Raw genomic sequence first — 19708 nt, 5'->3', positions numbered from 1 at the left:
TCCAAAGTGAAACCCCCACATGCTGTGTAAAACTTTAGAAACAGACAGATGTAGAAGAACAGAAGCAGAAATAACCTAAAATGCAGATATTGACCAAGAGTTAGTTTATGCCTCTGTAATGACTTAACGGAAAGATAACCCGAAAGTTTGGTAAGTTCATTCCAAACTTTTAAGTAAAAAAAAAATGGCCTCAAGACTTTTTCTGTGGTCTTGAGGCCTGGCATCAAGACCACAGCCAGACCTCTGTAAAATATGTCAAACTAACTCGACTAACTTTAGATTTATCACTTTTAAAATAGTATATCTGTTTGTTATGGCATATTTTTGTGAGCTCATTTCAAATCAAGTTGTTATAAATGTTCAATTCCCACTTAAACTTATTGTAGGACTCCTCCATCACCTGCTGATTCCACAGGAAATAAATGCCAGGGAGGCAAACTTATAATGAACCCAGTTCTTCCAGTTAGCCTCACCGTAGACACACAGCCTGCAGTATATAACACATTTGACAAAAGACAACAGTTGACCAAAGTGCTTCACAATAACATCAACTATTGCAGCAATATTTAAACTGTAATATAGATAAGTAATAAAAAAAGAACAATTAAGATTTCCAAGAACCATTTAGTATGTCAATCAGTCAAAGGCCAGGGAAAAGAGAACCATTTTTAAAATGTAGAGTTTATTTAATATTGATACCTATAAGTATGTTTGTGTCAGTGAGTCTTTATTGCACTGGTCAATCAAAAGCAGCTTTTTATTGATGGTTGCAGTTTTGAAGTTCAAACCATTTCCATTCAGAATGTGGGGGGGAAAAAACGCATATACCCAGTATAATAAACTATTTTTATTGACTGCTGCTTCCTGTGAGCACCAGTCAGGCTTGTTGCTGACATTTTGGAATGATGCCCATGGCATCTGACAAAACATGGTCAAATTCTAAATATTGAGAAAATAGAGAGGAAAAATACCATGTTACAGTCTTATATATATATATATATATATATATATATATATATATATATATATATATATATATATATATCAAACACTTCTAGGGAAAAGTTTAAGGAAATGGTGATGACCCGAGGGATTTCCAGTTGCCCTTAAAGGTGCTAGGCATTGTACGCCTTTGTAAAGGGTTTTAGTTTGTAACATTTTTGTGTTGCTCATACTAACTTTTTTGGAACAAGACAGTGACTCCTTTAAATAATATGTTCTGCAAAGTGCTTTTCTCTGTTTTCAATTTCTCTCAGCTGCATAACTGATGGTTCTCTAAAGGGGGAGCATTATGTAGTTTTCTGATGCGTAGTGCCATTTTTAGAACAATCAAGTGTTAAGTTACAACTTACAAGTCAAGTTACCTTCAGTTGTTACAAAAATGTTACATATCAAATATGGCAAGAAATGTTACTTTTTAATTTACTGCATTGATATTGGGCCATTGTCTCTTTAAAAAAGTTCTGCTCTTCCTGAAACTCCGCCTTCAGGAAGTCATCATGACATCGCTCCTCTACTAACCCTTTAACAACATTTTTACCTGTGTTTCACTGAGAAGTAGCTCAGCAGATCCTGAATTAAACAAAATGGTTTCACCAGTTGTTTAATTGATGCTGGCTAGTCTGAAGGAGCTGAGTGGAGGAGTGGCAGGGGAGGGAGGGATGCTCTGTGAGGCTGAAGCTTGGAAACTTCAGCTCACGGGAGGAGCTTCGTCCTCGAAGGTGGGGCTAGGTCCACTCAGTCATTTTGCACAGCCGAATGGTTGCCATGGAGATGAAAGGATTTCTCAAACATGCATGAAAGAATCAAAGCAACACTCCAGGGATGTGGGAGTGGCATTATAACATGATGCAAAACTCCAAAAAGTCGATTTTACTTAATTCTGCCCCTTTAAAGCAGAAAGTGTTTCAAGCATGTACAACCAGACATATTTAAGAAAAAAGAAAGGAGGTGGTGTACTCATTGTCCTGTTTCTTCTGCAAGAGCACTCACAGAAAAACGGTGATAAATCAAATCCAATTCCCTGTCATTTATAAGATTACCTGTTTACTGACAGCCAAACATGCATCACCGCTTACAAACACTCGCTGCAGGTTATGCATCCACATGTGTTTGCTTAAATATTTAATCACGCCTGCCCGTCTCACCCAGCAGCAGGATGAGCGTACCTTCTGGAGCTTCAGAAACTGGCAGGCCCCCCCTTTCCCTCCCGCCTGCCCGTCCTTCCTCACCACCAGCACACCAACCCCCCCTGCGTTTCCCCCCTCCCAGCACTCCACCTTGATGAATAAGTAAACACATTGAACCAGGCAGAGAAGCAGTCGGTAAAATTCCCAGCTGGAGGCAGGAAGATTTGCTTTCTTCTGGAGGAAATGTTGTTTACTTGTTGAAGATTTCGCTGCTTACTTTCTGTGAACTCTATTAACATTTCCCTTAGAGTCTGGATCCAAGCATCAGCTTTAATTCTGCTCTGGAGATTGCATTACACAGCCTCAATCATACATGGAGCAACTGTTATTAAAGTATGTGAAAAACAATTTACCTCGGTCTTGACTGCTGGCAAACACACACACACACACACACACGCCCACACACACACACATATATATATATATATAGACAAGCCCCTGCATGGGATGTACCACCGGCAAATAACCGAAGTGGCTGACATAAGAAAGTCCTACCAATGGCTGGAAAAAGCTGGACTGAAGGACAGCACAGAGGCCCTCATCATGGCCGCCCAGGAACAGGCCCTAAACACCAGAGCAATTGAGGCCCAGATCTACCACACCAGACAAGACCCAAGGTGTAGGTTGTGCAAGGAGGCCCCTGAGACAGTCCAACACATAACAGCAGGGTGCAAGGTACTGGCAGGGAAAGAATACATGGAACGACACAACCAAGTGGCAGGCATAGTGTACAGAAACATCTGTGCAGAATATGGACTGGAACCCCCAAGATCAAAGTGGGAAACACCCCCGAAGGTAGTGGAGAACGACCGAGCTAAGATCCTGTGGGACTTCCAGATCCAGACAGACAAAATGGTGAGGGCGAACCAACCAGACATAGTCGTGGTGGATAAACAACAGAGGAAAGCCGTTGTGGTGGATGTGGCAATACCAAGTGACTGCAACATCAGGAAAAAGGAGCATGAGAAACTAGAGAAATACCAGGGCCTAAGGGAGGAACTGGAGAGGGCCTGGAAGGTGAAGACCACAGTGGTGCCTGTGGTCATCGGGACCCTCGGGGCAGTCACCCCCAAACTGGAACAGTGGCTACAACAGATCCCAGGAACAACATCAGACATCTCAGTCCAGAAATGTGCAGTCCTAGGCACAGCCAAGATACTGCGCAGAACCCTCAAGCTCCCAGGCCTCTGGTAGAGGACCCGAGCTCAGAGGAAGAAGAATCACCACCCGCGGTGGGTGAGAAGGGAATTTTTTATTTTTTTTTTATATCATTGTGCATTGCTGAATAATTCAGGAGGCAAATAGTAGAGGAGAGCGTTTTTCTGGTAATGGTCTTAATAGGGATGGCTGTAGTGGGAACCATTAAGTGTTTTCATTCTGTTTCATTCATTTTTCCTTTAAAAAAAAAAACACTGCAATTGCTTGTGTAGAGCTGTTGTTTACGTCGCCTTGGAGACACCAGCAAATTATCTGGCTGTTTGCTTTCTTCGAGCGGTTCGCTTATCTTTTCATATTCTGAACACATCTCCAAATAGATTGTTGTGTCGCTTGTTTCTGCTGAGCTTGTATGTTTGAAATGACATCTTACAAGCAAAACATGAGCCTGAAGGCAAATGCAAAAACAAGTACAGTAGAACAGGAAAAGGAAATGTGAATATAGAAATGTGCAGCTGTCTGAATGGGCCCAGTTTTACACTGGATCCCTGTCTCTGAAATTCCATAGTGGTTTATGTAAACAAATAATGCAGTGCAATGCAAACCACATAAAGCGGTGAAGGGAGTAAATCGTCATCAGTGCAGACAGAGGGTCTGCACAGTGTAGCATGAGACTAAGGGTATTTTCACACCTAGTGGTCCAGTAGACTCTACTCTATTTGAGCAACATTTGTTACATTTTCAGCTGGTGTGGTTCACATTTGCTCTGCACTGTGTCACTAGAACCAAACTCTATGAAAAAAACCTGTTTACCTCCTCGCCTGAGGGGGCGCAACACTCGGGAAGGAAACGACACAGAAAACCTCTGAACAAGAGACTAGCTGCGTTCCCATTAAAAATTTCCACAAATTATTGTTGTTGTGCTGTTATGAAAAATCTCACAACTGCCATGTTTTCACTAAATATGAAATGTACCTGAAATCATTCCTCAATCAGCTCATTCACAAGATCTAATTAAAAATCATGGCAGCTACAGATGTCCTTGCCATGATTTCAAAACTTTGTTCAAAGATTTTTCAGTTTAAATTTTTTATTTATTTATTTATTTTTGTTTTACTTTTTTTCCCTTTCGAACAAAGCTTGTGGCACCAATTTACCTCCATATTATTGATCTTACCACAGTATCAATCTGATACGAACATCAACTTTATACCTATACAGTCGATATTTTGGATCGCTCTGCCCACCTCTACTTTTGTGAGAGAACTGCTAAAACAAACTGCTTGGTTAAATGAAAATGTTTAATGTACATGTACTATTAGTATGGACATTCTTAAGTTTAACTGTAATTGTCTAAACACAGACTCACTGCTGCAGGGCTTCTTACAGGAGCAACAGGAGACATTTTACAAGACCAAAAATCACCTCTATCGTCATAAACGCCTCACTGCAAAGAAAACTTACTGAATCCTGACAACTACTGATCAACAAAAACTCAAGTTGTGACTCATCTGGGGGTTTTTTAAATCTTTTTTTCCCACCATGGAATTGAAAAAAAAAATATTGCATCAATATCCAACCTGAACATAAGTAAAGAATCCTGAATCCGTCCATCTGCGTTTTCTCATTTTGACAAGTTGATGCTTCACGCCAGATAACTCTGGAACATGTGATAATTCTTCACGTTGTGATAATTCAAAACCGAACGCACAATTTAACTGTAAAATATGGAACAATTCCTTATTTGAATTTACACATGGCTGCCTTAAAAATACATAAAACTGAATTTGAATTTTGCACAAATATGAACGATTACTTCTAGATCACAGAAAAATGTGGAATTTAATTTTCAGCCTTGGATCCAAAAGGCTGACATCTTCACACAAGCAAAGTAAAAAGCCTCAAGGAATAATTGTATTCAAATTGTCAACAAATTAGACTGCAAAAATCACCACCATGTTATTTTCCAAAATCCTCCATCATAACCTACCCTGCTGCCTGCTTTCCTGCCACACCCACACACACACACACACACACACACACACACACACACACACACACACACACAGCAGCTCACTAGTGTCCTTCTGGGTTCATGCGCTGTCTGGATGTCAACAGGCAAATGAACAGCGCTGTTTACCAAATGGATTTGTTGTTCGGCACAAAAGCTTATTAATTCGGCATCTCATTACAGGCGCCGAGGAGCCGTTTTCCTGGAAATTAATTGCATTTATTTATTTTTTTTGAGCACGGTCTTGTCATCATCATTCTTTGCTGCATATGGATTAGCTGTGACCATAATAGCCCTAAATATTTCTATTACAGGAAGCCTAGACGGGGCGAGAGCATCAGCCAGAGGCGTGACCATGTTGGTCTGCACACACACGCTGAATTTCAAACAGGAGCTTTTGTGGAAATCAGGCTCCAGGTGCTTCCTGCTAAACAAATACAGCAGCCAACAGTTAGCATAGCGCAGTTGGTTCAAAGTCTTGAGTGTTTCTGAAAATGGGACGACTGTTGCTAATTTTACACGTTTAAATCGTCTTGTAGTATGGAAGAGGATTAAAAAGAGAATTCTGACTTTGATCTCAGAAAAGAGATGGATATTTATCGTATCGTTTATCGGGATAGATATTGCTACACTGTTGCAATAAATTCTAATTAATGTTTAAAGCCTCCGAAATGATCAATATTGTTGGGATTCTTTTTTCTGCAATTGTACACTTTATCAATAAATAAATCAAATCAATAAATATCAATACATTTGCGTTATTTGTGCTTGTGGGGATGTTATTAAAAAGTAATAGTTTTTATCGTCATCACCGCAGTACCACAAAATATCGTGCTAAAATTATATGTCCATATCGCCCACCACCATCTCAGAATTTTGACTTTGACACAGAATTAGAATTCTGAGCTTAATCTATATCAAAACCCAAACGAATAACCAATGAGTCTTCAATTATGTTGTTTCTATATGAAAATAATCACATAAGTTTGTTCTTTGCTATAGGATTTAAGACTCTACAACATAAACAAATCTGATTCTGAGGAAAAAAACATCGGAAATCTATACAAAGTCTAAGTTTTAACTTTTTTTCACTTCCACTATTGTCCTTCTGTACTACAGCTATTATGACTATCATTTTGTGCTGAGATTTTATTAACTCTTTGGTCTTTTATTCCGGATCTTCCTGTTTTCTTCCCCTGCCGCTTGTCGGATCAACTGGAGATCTCTAACTGCCTTCGGTGTGAGGTTTAGCGTGGGTCTTGTTTTGGATGGGTGACCTGTCTGAGTGGTATCCTGCCTGTCGCCCACTCAGGCATCAGCACAGTGGATTTCACCAGGAACTCGGCAGGCGACAAGACCAGCCGGGACAGATGACCCGCCTAGGGAGACTGAGAAATCTGATCACTGAACAGACCGTAGCTAAATGCTACCAGGTCATGCTAGCAACAGTCTTTCATGTGAGGAATACTCACCTTTCAAATCCATTTATAAAAAGCATTTACATTTTCTCTCAACTTTGAGTTATATCACTGTTGTAACTTTAAAAAAAAATCATTTGGATTCTTTTCTAATCTAACATAATTTGTCAGTACATTTATTTCACTGTTAAAGGTGCAGTCTTTTGTGTTTTCCAGGCATTTTCTAATTTTACAGCACAATCAAGTTACATTAATGGTATATATACCAAATATGAATGAAAAGAAATTTGACTTTGCAATTTAACGACTTGAAATTGGGCCTCTGTCTCTTTAAAAACTTTCGCTCTTCATGAAACTCCGCCTTTAGGAAGTCATCACAACATGCCTGCTCTGTTTTACCCTTTATCAACGTTTTTACCAGCGTTTAACTGAGAAGCAGCTCTGATGAGCTACACTGATGCTAAGTTCCACCAGGTGTTTGCTAATTGCTGCTGGCTAGTCTGAAGGAGCTGTGTGGAGGGAGAGCTGATCTGTGAGGCAGAAGCTTGGAAACTGCAGCTCTGAAGAGGAGCTGCGTCTAGGAGGTATGGCTTCTAGACCACCTTCTAGTCTAGAGCGGTGTAGACTAGAAGGTAATGAAGTCTAACCAAGTCTTAGGTCTCTGCAATAGTTGTTGCCAATAATATCTCTAACACAATTATTTTTTGTTTGTTTGTTTCTTTTTATTAGATATCATTTGAGAGTTTTAAATTCAAACAGCCAAAGCAAAAAGCCCAGCTTTTGGCTTTGTCATTAAAATACAATAGAATAACGGACCAGACCCTGCTCATATTGTATGCAAGACTTGGTAGAGGAACAGTTGAAAAATGAAAACTAACTTCTACCAAATACTGACAGCTAGATAAAAATATTAATCATTTAATAAGTGATACCAATAAACGGTGACCCCTTTAAAATGCCACCAAAAGTCACACGACACCGTCCCTGAAGGACCAGAGCTTTTCGACAAGATGATGATTATTACATGTTCTGTTAGTCTGTTAACGACCGGACTGCTCCACGTATTCAACACAGACAAGATTGTTCCCAGGTAATAAATACCTGTAAATTATGCAGCGCGGAGAAAATATACCGATTAAAGATCAGGTCTTGAACAGGAGGTGAAAAGTGAGGATTATAATAATAATAATAATAATAATAATAATAATAATAATAATAATAAATAAAGGCTGTGAGCTGAGAGCTGTATAGAGAGAAAGAAGTGCACCTAATCTCTGCCTGAGGCTATGAGGAAGCACAACATGAGGAATAGAAAGGATGTTTATTTTATTCCACAAACAAAATTTAAAAAGTCTCCAGAGCACATCTGGGTTCTCTGTCCAGTTTAGCCACTTTAAACCTCTCTGGCTGATCTCTAGCCAGCTGTAAGATATAAGTGGCAAGTTAGAGGCAGAAACCTCTTCACATTGGCATTGGTTAAAATAATCTGATCTCCGTTATCGGCTCCTGCAGTTGCAACAAGCTGCTCAGTATTCAGGATTAAAAGCGGGCCTTCGGCCCCCGAGCTAACGCAATTCTCTTCTTCTGAAGCTCGGCGCTGGTGCACAGCGGGCCTGCCGTACATGTAAATTGCATCTGGAGTGTATTTACCTTTCAGGTCAAAGACGAACATGAAAGGCTTCTGCAGTCCCAGTGGCGGCGACTGTAATGAGGATGGGCTCGCCTCGGCAGCCAGCGCTTTGACCCACATTAGCTCGCTGTTCCAGGCCCGTATGGAGGCACAGCAGACACGACATTCTGTACAACTCTGCATCCGACTGAGTCGTTGTAAGTGGAGAAAACAAAAACAAAAATCGAAGGAGTAAATTGCCACCAAAAGATTTAGAAATTTTGAGATTAATTTTCAAGGAAATATTCGAGCTTCAAAAGTCAACAGTTTGCCAGAAAAAAACACGGAAATCTCTGAGTTGGGAATGTCAAACATTTTCTACAAAAAAAAAAAACCCAACTAAATTTAATGAGTTTAAAAAGTTGGAAAAAACTAATCTTCGAAATTTTCTAGGGAAAAAACATTGAGATGTCTGTTTCAAAAACTGATAATCTAAATTTTGGAAATTTTCTGAGTGTCAAAAGTTGTTATATTTTATAATATATATGTATATTTGTATCCATATATAAATATTTATTTTTTTCTTAATAAATTTTCTACTTTCCAATTTCCAAAAGTTTAACATTTTCAACTTTTGAATCTTAGAAAGTTGAAAGGTTGTTTTTTTTTTGTTTTGTTTTTTTTTTTTTCAAAAAAATTCTGAAATTAATCTAAAAATTTCTGAGTTTTTTTCAACCATTGAAGCTAAAAAAAATGTCAAATTTTTTTCTACAAAATCTCAGATTTTAAAATTTTTGAGAATTTTTGGGTGGAAATGTACTCCTATTTTAAATCTACAATGACCCTAACACACCATCATAAATCTGAGACCCACATCATGGGTCAGATTATATTTACTTGATTTCTACAAGAAGAAGTTTGTGGTCTAGAATAAATTTCTAGCCCTTGTCATGGATCTCGGATCACGTCTGTGTTGTTATGATCCGCTCTGAAGTGAAAACCCAAACAGCCAGAAGCCGAGCCGTCTTTATTGTTCAGAGTCCATTTGATTTGGACTGTGAGGGAATCAGAAGGGAACGTCACTAAGTCTGGCTGACTTTATTTATTCAAGGTGACTCAGCTGGAAGCAGGAGCGAGAACGTTCAGACAGCATCTGTATGCATGAGGCTAAAAATACAGAAACGTCGAGAAGAAACGGGCGGATGAATGAATGTGTGTCCTTCATGTTGTGAATTGCTGCTGTTTAATATTGTGTAAAGTTAAAATTCTGCGCCATCTGGATTATGCATTAAACAAAGTGTAATAGAAATAAACTAAGTATGTTTTCGTGAATTTTCGAATGCATCTCTTGACTTTTTTTGCTAATGATTTAACTCTTGTACGTGGATTATATTTAAATCCAGCTGACATCAGAAGTTTACATCCATTCATACTTACATAAACATGTAAATGATTTTTTTCAAAGGTTTTCTACCTAATAACAAGAATTTGCGCTCTAGTTTGAATTCATTGTGGAAAACGTCTAAACATCACTGGTTCAACATTATAGATGCTACCCAAAAAAAAAAGAAAAAGTTTTTTGGTTAGTTTTGTGGCAATGAAATGTTTTGGTGAAGTTCAGGTTTATGTAGTGGTGTGGTGGACACTCTTCTGCTGACAACAGAGCTAATTTTTCCTTTAGCGCTTTAGTATTTTTGGTAACTTTGAAAACATTTGGTGCTGTCAATCACTCTTGTGCTCATCCCATCCCACTTGCTCTTTGCTAAGCTACAATTTAGCAAAGAATTAAATTTTGCTAGCTCTTCTGTTATGACAACATAACCTTCTACAAATGCTAAGGGTAGTTAGCATAACCAATAATGACGGTGGATAAACCAGTTTTCCCGTAAAGGTACATTGTTTCTCAACCATTAGTACATTTAGCAGCGTGCAGGAGGTTGATTGACAGTGCAAATACCCGCCTCCCGGCTGTCATTGCCTGTTTTGCAGATTGCAACAGAAGCTCAGGAATGTTTTTTTCACAGATTATCATATTGTCAGTCATGGTGACAGATTGAATAAATATGGAGTTAAAAAAAACAATTTTCTAAAAGTTACAATCTGCAGCTTTAAGTGCGGAAGTCCAAGCCACTTTTCAAAGTGGAACTATTCATTCTAACTCGATTAAGGAGGTGATATTTCTTCTCTCAGACTCCCTGTAGTCCAGTCCATCCCTCCACCATTAACCACCTCTGGCTGCCTGCATTCATCCAGTCGATAACAGGATCTCTCCGTGTGCGTCCCTCTGTCTCTGCTGTGAAAACCGGCCCATCCATCATTTTCTGACCAAACGCATTACACGCAGGGTTCTGCTGAAAAGGCAGTTTCTGTTTCAGCATCTTGTCCCGTTCCACTCATTCCTCTCCCCAGGGCGTATCCTGCTCCTCTCCCAGTGTCCTACTGGTTGCCAGTGCTGAACAGTGGTATTAAGTTCTGTTCCCAAAAGGCCGCCATATTGGGCGTCGTTGAAATGAAAAGATTACTCATTAATTTTTTCACAGTCGAGCTTTCATTACAGGCTGGTTATTAAATCTTTAGCTCTCCAGCCCAAAGCTTATCTCGTCTAACTTACTGCAGTCTTTCTGTTTTTTTCCTGGTTTAGCCTCAACTTACAGCTCACTTGTTTATTTGTTGACCTTTCATCCGTTCTCACTTTTTACATTTAAAATTTAATTTTTATGGCTTGTTTCACAATTGGTTAACGTTTTATATTTTTTATGGTGTAAACTGCCTTGTTTCAAGGACTTAAATATGTTACACAAATAAACTTTCCTTCCTACTGTAAATGAAACAAAAGAAGAGAAAAAAAGGCATTCATGTAAAAGGTATCGCTTCGAAGGACTTAGATTTAAGGAATCGATTTCAAAAAGGAACATATCGGGTCACATTGCCAAGGAAGAAAATTAAAAAACAAATATCTAACATTCAGCGGCGGAAAAGAGAACTACTTCCTAATTAAGTTAAAGGGACAGTGTTCTGTAAAATCTACTTTTTTGTTATAATGTTATTTCCTCATCAGAAACATACCTGGAGTGTTGCTTTGATTCTCTCATGCATGTCCATTAATCTCCATGGCAACCATTCAGCTGTACAAAACAACTGGTTGGACCTAGCCCCGCCTTCAAGCCGCAACTCCACCTCAGAGCTGCAGTTTCCAAGCTTCCAAGCTTCTGCCTCACAGAGTTGTCCTAGTTGTCCCCTCGGCTCCTTCAGACTAGCCAGCAGCAATTAGCAAACACTTGGTGGAACTGCTGAGCTCATTATAGGAGCTCCTTCTCAGTGTAACACTGGTAAAATGTTATTTAAGGGTGAAGAAAGGCGTCGTGTTATGATGACTTCCTAAAGGCAGATTATCAGAAAAAACAGGTGTTTAAATAACAGAGGCCTGAAGTCCATTAATTAATGAATTAATTTACAAAGTAAAATTTCTTTTAAGTCATATTTGTTTCATATAGCGTTTATATAAAAACTGATGGTAACACCGTTACTTGATTATGAAATTACACTCTGTGCCTAGAAACAACATGGTGCCACTTCAAACCATTTAGCAGAGTTATTATACGCCTGGAGGTTTCTACTTCAATTTACAACAAAACAGGGATCAATAATCACTTTTGAAATGAACAGTTTCCTTTTATTTCCCTACCTGGTGCAAAATCCAACTTTATTTGCTAAAGAATCTGAAGATAATTAACATCAAATAGAAATTTCTTTCATGGTTCATGGTTTTTACTCTTGTGCATATTCCAATTTTCAGTTTTGACTTTTATTTTCTGAAAAATGTTTGAAAAGCATCAAGTAAACCTGATTGGACCCTTTTGGTTTCCATCTAGCTTTGTGTGCAAACAGCTGTTTTTCATTTTTAAGTGCTCCACTGCGTTTTTTTCCCCCTCCTCCTTTTCAGAAAAGTTTCAAACAGCAGTGCTGCATGGGCCCCATCAGTTCCTATTTCTTTTATTCTTCCAGAGAGACTCTGGTTAATGCGCAGTGAAGAAGAGAAACTCTCAGAGGATGTATTGCTATTTGAAATGCAGATGCTCATTGGTATTCTCCTCTATGTGTTTTTTTTTATTATTTTATTTTATTTTACAGCCTCTAATCTAAAATGACTCCTGTTGTAGAAATGAGCTCCCTGGGCATGCATGCTGATAATTTGCTGACAAAAAAAAAAAGAAAGAAAGAAAGAAATGATAAAAGAAACACCTCAGCAGAGTAGCATTTGAAGTAAAAGCAAATTACCTCGCCAACTCTCCACCGCCACCCCAAACCTGCGAAACTTGGGGCTTATTTATCCCGCCGAGCGCAGCTTCATTTCCATATAAATGTATGTGACCTATAGGAGGCTCGTTTGTTGCTTAGATTCGGGGAGAGAAAGCAAACAAAAATCTCATTTCTTAGAAGGATTCTCTCCGTGGCGGAGTGAGCGGGTGGCCATTACGGTGCCTTGTTAGGTATTCCTCGCTCGTCTCAATATCAAATTTCGCAGGCTGCTGTCTCAGATAATGGTGTGTGTGAATATGTGCGTGTGTGCGTGTGTGTGTGTGTGTGTGTTTTCCTGCCAAGGCTTTCATAATATTGACTTGTGTCAGCTATCGTTGTCTTTCTACTTTCTACTTACTCTCTCAGGTGCCACCTTGGAGCGTTTTCATGACAGAAAGCCAAAACGGTTCACTCTCTCTAGCAGGTGGAGGACACTGCTGGCTTGAATGGAGCCTGAAGGAATGAATGAATGAATGAATGAATGATAAGGTGTTTGTCACTGGACCCGCCAGCGGTGGGTCTTTGGTGTCTTGCATCGAAAGTTGCTCTTTCAAATTCTACAAGATCAGAATTAAGCAGGGTGGAATCAACTTTGTTTTTATTTTTGTTTATTTTATTTTTTTTACGATCAAGTGCCAAAAAGTGGGATTTTTTTTTTTCTGTATGTAGTAAATAGCTACGGTATTCTGTTTTGCTTTTATGTCCCATTTACATTCTTCAGACGAACAAATCTCAATACCTGACAAAGGGTAATCTGAGTGAAAACAAAAAGTGAGTTTCAAATAATGATGTCATTTATTATAGAATAAAAAGTTATTAAAACCAACTTGCCCCCTGTATGGAAATATAACTGCCCCTCTTGTTAATTTGTGAATTTAAAAAGAAGACGTCTGTGAGCTTCACTCACACTTTACACAATACATCAGGATGCCCGGCATCGTTCTCGTTCTGTTCCCCTGTCCACATCACCCGCTTCGGATGTTATCATCCCATAGAATGGCGATTATCAGTGGTTATCAGCCCCATTGAATGGCCTCAGTTGGTCCCTGATCTGCCTGCTATCAGGCTGTTATTAACCATTCTAACCATTCTATCGGTGATAACAGCCGCTTGTCGCGAATAGAACCTTTTTATTTTTTTTTTTACCTTTTTTTAAAAACCTTTATTTATAATTTCTCTGCAAATTTGAACAGGATATTAAGAATTTACTAAAAATACAAAAGCCAAACCTATCCGTCATAAGATTTTAATTAGGTATTGTAATAATCGTTACAGTATTTAAAAACAACTCACTAAAATCTAAAACCGGAGGTTTTTTTTCCTCTTTTGTTTATTTTTGTTCGCTTTTTTAAAGACCTATATTTCCAATATGCCTTTGATTTCTTTGGATTTTTTCCAATAATTCACTCAAAATAAATGCCAAAATTTAACATACTTGGATAATTTTATTGGATCTTTACAAGACGTGTTCTCTCAATTCATGCCGTGTTTTATATATATATATATATATATATATATATATATATATATATATATATATATATATATATATATATATATATATATATATATATATATATATATATATATATATATATATATATATATATATATATATATATATATATATATATATATATATATATATATATATATATATATATATATAAGCATATAATGAAATTAGAAGGTATATTCTAGAGTTATGTAGTGTTATGAGTTGTCCAACCTCATAGCCTTCCACTAGGTGGCTGTATGTACATCCATAGTTGCTTGCAATCTTATCAATAATGATAAGAAGAAGTTATCTTATAATCTTATTTTAATTAAAATAGTTAAAAATAAAAATACGGATGGATTTGCTCATATGATTATATGAAAATCTGTGTTTGTACCATATGAAAATGTTTAATATTTTTATTAGTAGTAATAATAATAAATTACGGATTGCACCCGACAAAACATTAGAGAAGAAGAAGAAGCTTACGTCATTCGACGCGACACTTTCCACGGTCGGAGCTGGTGAGTAGCCCCTGAATCTGTCAAATAAAAATGTAGTAAAAAAACCTCAAAAGACCGAAAGGCTACATTTATAAATCTGCTGATGGTAGTTCTATGAGTTAATGTTAGCGAGTATGTGGCACAGCATGTGTTTGTACAGATTTAGACACGTTTTTAACCCTACTTGGTAGAAAAAAAGGCTACTTTAGCTCGCTAAAGTAGCCTTTTAAAAGCCAGTCAGGTTCAAATGTAGCTGTCCTTCATACCTTTAATAACAATGTGCTAAAATTTTGTTTCATATATCTTAAAAACCGTATACTTTTCAGTATACTAGTTTATATCAGTATATTGATTTAATGTTAGGATTCTGTCATACAGTTCATTACATTTCATCGTTTCCCACAGTGTATTATAAACCCTGAGGCCATCATTCTTTATTTGTTGCCCCACCAGGCTAAGCATTGTTTATTTATTTAAGTCTTTGTAAAACGTTTGCATTTTCTGTGACTTTATAGTTATTGTTCATGCTAATTATACAAGCTATGCCAATATAAAGTCTTTGTTTTCATTTTTAGATCCGGATCACATACACAGGAGTCACTCATTGAAGATGAATCACAGTAAGTGACAGAAATTTGTACTCTTCTATATTTGAACAACAGTTCTCGCCTCAAGTAAAGAAACTGTGCGTTGTTTTCTTGTTGTTGTTGTGGTTAGGCTGGACAGGGATCTTGAATAATTGAGAGACACCATGGTGTAAAAGCGAAGGCGGCTCCTTCGGATGACATTTTCCAGAGAACACTGAGAGATGTTGACCAGGAACTTAGAGGTCAGCTGATACGAGCACAAAATGAAGCAAGGGAGAGGGCCACTCTTCTCAACCTGAAAAGAAGATGTAATGGTAACACTACTTCTTCTCTTGACTGTATGGTCATTAGCAAAATTGAAGCTCAAAGGTCTTGTGGTAAACCTAAATTTAATCTTTATGTTATCCCTGCACCATGCATATGTTCACTCTAGGTACTTAAGCGTCTTTATGCAGTGTAAGAAGTGACTGGTTTATTCCAACTTGTCCTTTGTCATGGGTATGTGCTTTTGATATGTATAAGGTTATTTATCTTTGGTGTATGAATATGTTTCTTGGGTGTATCCTGTCTTTCACCTAATGCCCGTTGTAAATAGGCACAGATAAGTGAGTATTGTAATACATCCATTTTCTAATGGACATTCAATGATCTTATACATTACGGCAGATATTGAGTCACTGTAAGAACTATCAGTCTTTATATTCTGAGGATAACTTTTTTAAGAGTACAATTAAAATATCATTCAATTATTGGCAGTAATAGATTTTGACCTACAAACTGAGATTTCCTTATGCGAACTTTAGTGTCATGTTGAATATCTTATGTAGAATTGGCTCCCACTACTTGTGTTCACAACATCCAAATTGAGATAAACACTATTTCAGATGTCAACCTTTTATTATGTTTAACATACTTCCATAAATGACTATTGTATCATGTTTTCATATTGTGTTGATTGTATTATTTTTACTAGTATTTATATTTCTTCTTTCTTTACAGATGGACAGGGAGTTGTTATAAGGCTGTCCAAGCAAGTGAATGCCTGTAACAGGAAACTGAAGAAGATTGTTAGAGTACAATAATCTGCAGTGGCCTCCACAAACTGGCATCTTTCCATCACATTTAGAATTTTGAGAATTGTGTGATGCCTCCTCCCAGCTGTACACATTGTTTGATGAAGAAGTGAGTAGAATTGATCTAAAGGTTTTATTCAACTTTCTACATGCTGTTATTCACTTTATGTTGCTACTACATTTAACAAGGTTCCACTTGCAATTGTTCTCTTATTTTAAAGATTGAAGATCATGGTGTTGTTCCAAAGAACCTAAAAAGTCGAGCAATAGAAGCCCTGCATTTGAAGACTAGAGCAACTGAAGAAAAGCTTCTACTTAAGAGAGAGATGAACACTGTCATTCTTCACCTTCATCAACAACATGGACATTTAAGTTCAGCTATAAATGATACTGCAGATCCTGGTTCAAAAGCTGTACTTCATCAAAACATTATCATGTTAGAAAAGAAAATGTACAGTGCAATGAACATGTTCAAGAGGTTTATCGAAGTTGGTGCCCCTCCTCCAAATCATCACCTACCAGAGTTTAACTCTTATTCTCAAGCACTTATGTCTCCAGATCTACATTACATAGACTATGATGAAAGCATTGACGATGGAGAGGATGAAGCGGATGATGACGACAATGTTGACGAAGGAGAGAACAGCATAGATTGTGAATCATCTTCATGATTTATGGCCACTTACTGTTCTATGTGAAGAGCACATATTCCAGTATAAAAAGTTCATTGATGATTTTCATATAAGCTTTTTGTTCTAACATCTCAGTTTATTGTTTTTGATATTGTTGAGACATATCTGTTTTTTAAGTCAAGCTATATATAATCAAGGGCATTTTAATTTTACTCATTACAGCTTTGTAGTCTTTTTCACATTTATTAATGTTCTTGTTCAGTATGACATTGTTAATGACTAAACTTTATTTACAGTTTGAATTTAACTCTTAATCTTGAGATGCTGCATAATCTGCTTTACATAATATCTTTAAATTTGAGCACAACAATGAAATAACTAAAACGTAGTGGACAAAAATTTTGTGATGTTCATATTTGAGAAATATTTGACTGTTATCCAAGAATTACATTATTTTGAAGGGCACTACTCTGTATTAAAAATTCATTGAGCTATGTCAGTGTTTCTGTGATATTTCAGACAGATTTCAAAACTTACAATATGGACTATTTGTAGCCTGTGTAGGGACTTACAAACTGGATGATTTGATTTACCTTCCTGGTTTTAGTAAGAATGCCAGCAGCACCATAATGTATCATCTGCAGTTGGATGATTGACTACTTTTTTAGGAGACCCCTCACACCAGCATCCAGGTTGAGTGTTTGGTGTCTAAGCGCTCCTTCCACTGCTCCACCACTCAGATGGCTGCACAGACTAGTGAGAATTATCTTACTGTTAGATTTGCATTTAGTTTTGCAACTGTAAGGACATGTACATTCCTGGTTGTTTAAAATGTTATAGAGCAGTTAATATTAGTGTTGATGTTTGCGTTTTTCTGGAGGGCAACACGAATATTGACATCCTTCACACCAGATATTACATTAAAATTTAAGCACACAGCGGGACGGATCAGGCAGGAATATAAAGACAGAGAGTCTGAATAACACCAACTGTATGTCAGAAAATTCTGACATGTAGTCTTATGTGATTTGTCTCTGCTTACATAAAAAAAATATATGGGCCACTATGGAAAATGGTCACAAACCATTTTGGGACCAAAATGTCTGCCCTCTTTTTTCCCTTATGGGGCCCACCTAGGTATGCCGGCTGGGGCATCATGACATAACTGTTTGTAACCTACCTGAGAAAGCGGCAACATACAGTCATATGAAAAAGTTTGGGCACCCCTATTAATCTTAATCGTTTTTATGTATAAATATTTGGGTGTTTGCAAAAGCTACTTCAGTTTGATATATCTAATGGACACAGTAATATTTCAGTATTGAAATGAGGTTTATTGGACTAACAGAAAATGTACAGTATGCATTAACAGAAAATTTGACAGGTGCAAAAATATGGGCACCTCAACAGAAAAAAGACATTAATATTTATTAGATCAGCCTTTTGCAAAAATAACAGCCTGTAGTAACTTCCTGTAGCTTTTAATAAGTTCTTTGATCCTGTATGAAGGTATTTTTGACCATTCCTCTTTACAAAACAATTCCAGTTGAGTTAAGTGTGATGGTTGCCGAGCATGGACAGCCCGCTTCAAATTATCCCAGATGTTCAATGATATTCAGGTCTGGACTGGGATGGCCATCCAGAACATTGCAATTGTTCCTCTGCATGAATGCCTGAGTAGATTTGGAGCGGTGTTTTGGATCATTGTCTTGCTGAAATATCCATCCCCGGCATAACTTCAACTTCGTATCAGCTTCTTGAACATTATTCTCAAGAATCTGTTGATATTGAGTGGAATCCATGTGACCCTCAACTTTAACAAGATTCCCAGTACCAGCATTGGCCACACAACCCCAAAGCATGATGGAACCTCCACCAAATTTTACAGTGGGTAGCAAGTGTTTTCTTGGAATGCTGTTTTTTGTTTGTTTTTTCCCCGCCATGCATAATGCCTTTTTTATGACCAAACAACTCAATCTTTGTTTCTTCAGTCCACAGGACCTTATTCCAAAATGAAGCTGGCTCGTCCAAATGTGCTTTTGCAGACCTCAAGCGGCTCTGTTTGAGGCGTAATTGCTGAAAAGGCTTCTTTTGCATCACTCTCCCATACAGCGTCTCCTTGTTAACACATACTATCTGTAATAGTGCAGCTAAACTAAATATGAGAAAAAAGTGAAGTCCTGATCATAGTTTAATACACTACAATTACACTCTCAATGACCATATACATTACTTTATAACATCCTCGCACTTACAACTCACAGGGTCTTATTGTCGCGGCAAACGTTCAATGTTTGAAATGGAATGCGCCCCATCATTGACACACGGGGCCTTATTGTCGCGGCAAACGTTCAATGTTTGAAATGGAATGCGCCCCATCATTGACACACGGGGCGATGTCATGATTAAACTCACCAGTCTGAGTGGGTAGCAAATTCTGTTAAAGTAAGTAAATCACATTTTCCAGTCATAAACTGAACTTATCAGACAGAATGAAATCCTAATGTCAAATCGTATTAATAGTTTTCATTAAGCGGCAAAAAGTGTGTAACTGGTCACGTGGCGTGTCACCCATTGATAACCAATAGTAACATGTGACGTTGTGGAACTACTGCATCCCACAATGGAATCTTCTCCAGCTGTGTCCTATCAACATGCCTGTCCCAACGATTTCGCGAAGGGAGAAAGTGCCTTTACCTGAACGTGTCGTCTTCTAACCTGGTCAATTTGTTTA

General features: G+C 37.7%; 1 protein-coding gene and 1 long non-coding RNA gene across 8 annotated transcripts in view; both read left to right on the top strand.

Annotated features, from left to right (window-relative positions):
* The window catches only part of LOC122835691 (alpha-1,3-mannosyl-glycoprotein 4-beta-N-acetylglucosaminyltransferase C-like), a 56472-nt gene that overhangs the window by 28313 nt on the left and 8451 nt on the right, over window positions 1-19708 (top strand). The window contains exon 3 of one of the 4 annotated variants that reach the window (XM_044124946.1): window positions 8431-8600. The exons of the other annotated variants lie outside the window; for them this stretch is intronic. Within the exon in view, the coding sequence (XP_043980881.1) occupies window positions 8444-8600 (157 nt within the window). The 5' untranslated portion in view covers window positions 8431-8443. The remainder of the gene's footprint in view (window positions 1-8430; window positions 8601-19708) is intronic. 4 annotated transcript variants of the gene reach the window in all.
* Window positions 14689-17470, top strand: LOC122835693. 4 transcript variants are annotated; one of them, XR_006371343.1, is made up of 5 exons: window positions 14689-14703; window positions 15258-15302; window positions 15400-15583; window positions 16269-16451; window positions 16564-17470. It is a non-coding gene; the product is annotated as an uncharacterized LOC122835693 (long non-coding RNA). The 4 variants fall into 4 exon arrangements; XR_006371341.1 differs by lacking the exon at window positions 14689-14703 and having other exon boundaries at window positions 15157-15302; XR_006371342.1 differs by lacking the exons at window positions 14689-14703; window positions 15258-15302 and adding an exon at window positions 15703-15767 and having other exon boundaries at window positions 15523-15583; window positions 16564-17468.

This window comes from Gambusia affinis, linkage group LG08, assembly GCF_019740435.1.
Source record: "Gambusia affinis linkage group LG08, SWU_Gaff_1.0, whole genome shotgun sequence".
Taxonomy (NCBI): domain Eukaryota; kingdom Metazoa; phylum Chordata; class Actinopteri; order Cyprinodontiformes; family Poeciliidae; genus Gambusia; species Gambusia affinis.
Note: the sequence above shows the minus strand (reverse complement) of the source record. Positions and strands in the feature narration are given on the sequence as shown.